At 40.6% G+C, this 5,451-nt stretch overlaps 1 protein-coding gene across 1 annotated transcript; it reads left to right on the top strand.

Annotated features, from left to right (window-relative positions):
• The first annotated feature begins 372 nt into the window (after window positions 1–372).
• LOC130585920 (ADAMTS-like protein 1) lies at window positions 373–3,630 on the top strand. The gene is made up of 3 exons (XM_057386597.1): window positions 373–553; window positions 1,900–2,019; window positions 3,243–3,630. The coding sequence occupies exons 1-3, from the start codon at window positions 421–423 to the stop codon at window positions 3,473–3,475; spliced, it is 486 nt and encodes a 161-aa protein (XP_057242580.1). The 5' UTR covers window positions 373–420; the 3' UTR covers window positions 3,476–3,630.
• Window positions 3,631–5,451: the final 1,821 nt, after the last annotated feature.

Genomic DNA, 5,451 nt, shown 5'->3' with positions numbered 1-5,451 from the left:
TGTGGCTGCTGCTTCCAAATGTCCTCCAGATCCTAAATGTCATCCCTCAGCTCGCAAATGTGCCTCCTTAGCTCCCAAATATCCCACAGATCCTAAATGTCATCCCTCAGCTCCCAAACGTCCCCTCTCAGCTCCCAAATGTCCCCCCTCAGCTCCCAAATGTCATCCCTCAACTCCCAAATGTCCCCCAGCTCCCAGATGAGGTTTCCTTGTGTGTAAACACTGCTTGTTTCACTGCAATGTTGTCATTTTGGTTTTCACTCCATGAAATGACAAAAGGACTCGGGATTTTTGGATGCCACGGAAGCAGTTAGCGATACAAACCCTATGGCTTATCTCTCACCATGTTTCCATTCTTTTCATCCTAAAGGTGTTCCCAAACCAAATGTAACGTGGCTGAAGAAGAAAGGCATTTTCCAAATGGATTCTTTCTCGGTTTTGAATGGCTCCTTATTCCTGAGGAATGTTTCCTACAGAGATGCAGGAACATACATTTGCAGAGCAACCAATGCTCTCGGAAAAGCTGAGGCTGCATCTGTTCTCCACATAACTGGTAAGTGCTAAATGGGAATTCCTTACTGATAACAACAGTCAGGACCTTTATAACCAAAGTTGAACAGGAAAATATTTGGGATATTCAACAGTTTATTAGAATTTGGAATTTGTGATTGCATCTGAGTCCCTGGGAGATGTTCTGTGCTTTGTGTTCCCTGCAATGTGGATCCAGGTACAGATGGTTCTTGTGACTTCAAGGTTGTTCCATCTCGATTCCAGGCAATAAATGATCATCCCCTAAACCTGACACATCAAAGCTAAACCCACTGTCATGTTACATTGTTCCCAGTGCTTCCCTGGAGAAMCAGGCAGAAAATCTGCAGGGAAATGAAAGCAGGGGCTGGTTTTTGGGAGTTTGGTGTTTGGTTTTTTTTTTTAATTAGAGAGGCCAATAAAATGTAGGGACATGGAGAAGAAAATTTTCTGATTATGAACTGCTAACTCTCAGAATAGAAAATGTAAAAAAACCTCGGTGTAAATGCCTCTATTGTGAGCAGATGAATGATGTAACACTGTGCAATACAATCATGCCCTGCAAYGTGGGTAGGAGAGGGCCAAATTCTGCAAGTTTTTGTGTGAGGCTGCAGTGGAACAGGAGGAGTTCTGCTGTCAGGACTCACAGATTGCTCTGGCTCAGTGTAAAATGACCCAGAGAAGCTGTAACAGAGCAAAAGATTTAAACTCWTGTGGAGGGAGAATCGTAGATGTCATGTGCATTCATTACTACAGAAATGTTGAGTGAGTGAGTGGYGAGCACTGTGTGTTACTGACAGATTGCCCCCGTTTTTGGCAGTTATTCTGCCAGCATGTGATAAAAAGGAGGAGTTGCTATAGTGATGGACGTTTGTCTCTGCATTCATTATGCTATCTCTATGCATAATGTGATTTTAAAAGATGTTCTTCTTTTTTTCTGTTGTAACACTTYGTCATAATTCCATCTAATGGAACAGACAAATTGGCTGGGTTCCACTGAGAGCTATTTTTTTCTTACAATTTCTGTATGTAATGGAATAATAAATAAYATTGTCTTGAAAAACAGGAAATACATCCTGTAAATCTTGTTTTTACATTAAGTGTTACAGGCCTGTTTTTCTAATAAGTGCAATAAATTTGATTGATTCAGAAACTTGCACGAACATAAATAATTTCTGTTTCCCTGTACACATACCTGAAGTTTATTTGTTAGATGGATAATTTAAGTGCATAAATGGAGTTGATCAGAAAGAATTCAAACTGCTTCTGTGACTGTTTCATAACTAGCATGCTGGATAYTTTGATGTGAAATGGTTTTTGGCATCATGATTTAATTCTTGCTGAGAAGAAATCTTATGCATTGTGTTACAGAACCAAGACTTACAGAGAATAACACTCAATTATTGAAGGGAAGCAGAAGAAAGCGTGTCCTGATGGCATCTGGGCTTGGTACAAATGTCACTGTGGTACCTGGAGACACACTGAGAATAGGTGTGTTGTCTTTAATGCTTTTGCATGAACATTATTTATTTGTTTTATTAAAACAGAAGGGCCCCCAATGAAAAAGTGAGTGCAATTCCCAAAAGTCCAGGTTTGGTGACCACCTGGATTTCTTGACTCTCACTCAGTGCTCAGTTACCGGGGGGAGGCCTTAGATTAAGACACACAATCACTTTTTTTWAATTCACTTTTCAAAAACTAGCTTCCCTTAACACATTGAGGWGACACCCCCTGACATTAAAGCCATGCAATTAATATTTGAGCTTCACTTGAAGGAGTGGAAGGGATTCAGCTGGGCTCCACAGTGTTTGTGGCTTTTCCCCATTTGATGAATGTCTCTMTTTCCATCCCTGCCTGTGCCTGTGGAGTGAAAATGCAGCAATTTCATTTAATATGTGTATGACTCCTTTCCCAAACAGATAGAAGGTCTTTAATTACAGACCYATTTGCATATTGAGGAGTTTGGGATGAAATCTTCATTGCAGTTAAATCATTGTTCCCCCCTTCCACTTTGCTGCTGTAGAAGTTTGTAAGAATTTACAGAAAGGGCAATGATGTRTGAAGGAGTGTGGTGAGTACACAGCAGCTCCCAGAGCTGATCCCCTCCAGGGGCAGCCAGGATTTGGGGCTGCAGCTTGCACTTCACACTTCRATTCATGCATGTTCTTGTTTTTATTTAGAATGAACATTTCAGAGTGTTTGGAAGACGCTGCTGAAATGCTATTCTTGTTTTTATTTAGGATGGTGATGCTCTTTTATATAGAATCCCACACTCATATATTGCTGTTTACCAACATTACAGAGTGTTTGGAACAAGCTGCTGAAATGCTATTCTTATTTTTATTTAGAATGGCAATGCCCTTTTATACAGAATCCCACACTCATATATTGCTGTTTATGACCATTTCAGAGTGTTTGGAAGATGCTGCTGAAATGCTATTCTTATTTTTATTTAGGATGGTAATGCCATCCTAAATTATGTAGAATCCACACTCATCCATTGCTGTTCACGACCATTTCAGAGTGTTTGGAGCATGCTGCTCAAATGCTATTCTTATTTTTATTTAGAATGGCAATGCCCTTTTATATAGAATCCCACACTCATATATTGCTGTTTATGACCATTTCAGAGTGTTTGGAAGATGCTGCTGAAATGCTATTCTTGTTTTTATTTGGAGTGGTGAACACGCTGCTGAAATGCTGCTGTTTTCCAGGGTGCCCGGTGYTGCCCAGGTCCAGAAATGCCGTGCAGTGGCTCTTTGGGGACAGCCCAATCGAGGGAGTTGAGTTTCTGGACTACAGAAGCCTGGCTGGGGGCCGTGTCCTAGAGGTGAACACCAGCTCTGCTCAATTTGCTGGACAATTCCGATGTCGGACCTCAGCTAGTGCRAAACTAATGTCAGTTTGGGTAAATGTCAAGGAGGAAGGTTTGTTGAAAATTATATGACAAATTCTTGCATTTTAAAATATCCTCTTTCACTCTGTAAATGCTTTCCTGAGAACTTTTTCCTGCTCTTCTGCGTTGGAAGTACTTCAGAAATGGATGTTTAGCTTCACATATGATTGAAGTCAATAGACAATATCCCTACTCAGAGTTGGCTATGGGAATTAATGTGTTCACATCTCATGTGGGGAGTCTGATTTCTTGCCTGTGCATCTGAGGAGCTGAGAGAGCATGTCTTTCTATTTAAATCAGACAGGTTTTAGCAACTTCCCCTTCAACAAACTTCTCCATGATAGCCCATCAAACTGAAACAGAACTGACTTTGAGGTCACCTTTGGAAACACCCTCATTATAATATAAATAATGTTAATAGAATTGTCATATTCCAGCGTGATTGCGATTAATATGGTGGTGATCTTACTGCAGACACCCTTAATCAGCTCACACTGCACACGGAGATTTCCATGTGAAATTCTCAAGAATATGTTGTAACATTCCCCAGTGTAATGCACTTACACAAAACCACATTTCTATCGGCAGGTTATAAAATGTGCAACTGAGGATCACTGATGAATTTGAAAAGAACTTTACATCTGCACCTGCAGGACAATCAGCTGTATCTTCAAACATGTTCTCAGATTTTAAACATGTTAAATGTTTAGAAAATAATTCTATTCTCATTTTTAAAGCCCTGTTATAACGAGGGACTCAGGTTTAAAAACAAGCATCTGTTGACCCTGTCAGCTTTTCTGGCTGTTTTATCTCTTGAGCTCAGTTTGATTTGGCTTTTGGCTGATGTGCCAGGGGCTCAGACAGTGTCCATCCCTAGATCCTGGTTTAGATGTCATTCCAGCTGGAATTTCTGACAGGTTCTCCAGTTTTGAGCTCTCCACCTGCAGCCTTCAGCTGAGCTGCCTTTTGGTCACYCAATCCCCTCTGCAGTCAGCTTGGGCAGGATTTTGGGGTGATCCATTTTCTAGTTCTGAGCTGTAGCTCTGATTGACACTTGTGTAAATGTTTCATCACTGCCATAGCCATGCATTTGTGAGGCTGTGAAACCTCCCTTGGTGGTTTTTGCACAGTAGGCATTTTGAGGGCACTTCTGAGCAGTGTCATCCTAGTTAAACAAACAATACAGTCTCTCCATCATAGCTGCAGTCAGTAAATTTAACTATTTCCACTTTGAAAAAGGCCCTTTTGTATTATTTTAAGAAATCCAGAAGTAATAAGGAAACATTGAAAAACAATAAGTTAAAGAATTCATTATGTGCTGCAYGAGTGAGCCTGTGGACACAGCTGGTAGCTATCAATTATTCTTGGTTATTATAGAAAAACCTGACTCCTTCTGTGATCACATAAAAATCTGTCAACATTGCACAGTACTTCATCTTTTACCAAGTGTCAAAAAAAATKGTGGAGGAAGGGGTAAGTGGGGAATTTTGACTAACTATAAAGGTAGTAATTGTTAGAAGTGATTGGTTTTTAATATAAAATGCTCTTTAAAACAAATTCCTTTTTCATCTTGCCAGATGCCTCAGTGGCAAATTATTTCTACATTAAATASTTCTCCGTAGTTTAGTACAGGATTTTCTTAAATCCTGAAATTATGTGAGGTGTCTGGAGTAAGATGAGTTTTCTTCAGACCAAACTTAGTGTAGAACAGCAGGAGACCTAGAGAGCCTGATTTACAGTTTCCTCTTCTTAATGCTCATTGTATAAAAATGTTATGAAAGTTTTAACAGCAGCTCATCAGTTCGTGCTGTGAGCCCGGTTCTGCCCTTCMTGTGCTGATCTCATTTGCCTTCTAGAGAGCTCTCTGCTCACAGCTAAGGGCTGAACTCGGGGTGAGCTGAGCAGGACTGGACTCTGCTTTGGCTCCTGGTCCCTCTCCACAATGCTGAAATATTTGCATTTCTGCAGAGGATGTGTTGTCTCTCGTGCCCATCCTTACAAATGTGGCCGGGTACAGCATGCAGTGC

The sequence above is a fragment of the Malurus melanocephalus genome, unplaced genomic scaffold (genome assembly GCF_030028575.1).
Source record: "Malurus melanocephalus ecotype Western Australia unplaced genomic scaffold, MMel_1.1 scaffold_1001, whole genome shotgun sequence".
NCBI classification, from domain to species: domain Eukaryota; kingdom Metazoa; phylum Chordata; class Aves; order Passeriformes; family Maluridae; genus Malurus; species Malurus melanocephalus.
This window is presented reverse-complemented; position numbering and strand designations above follow the sequence as displayed.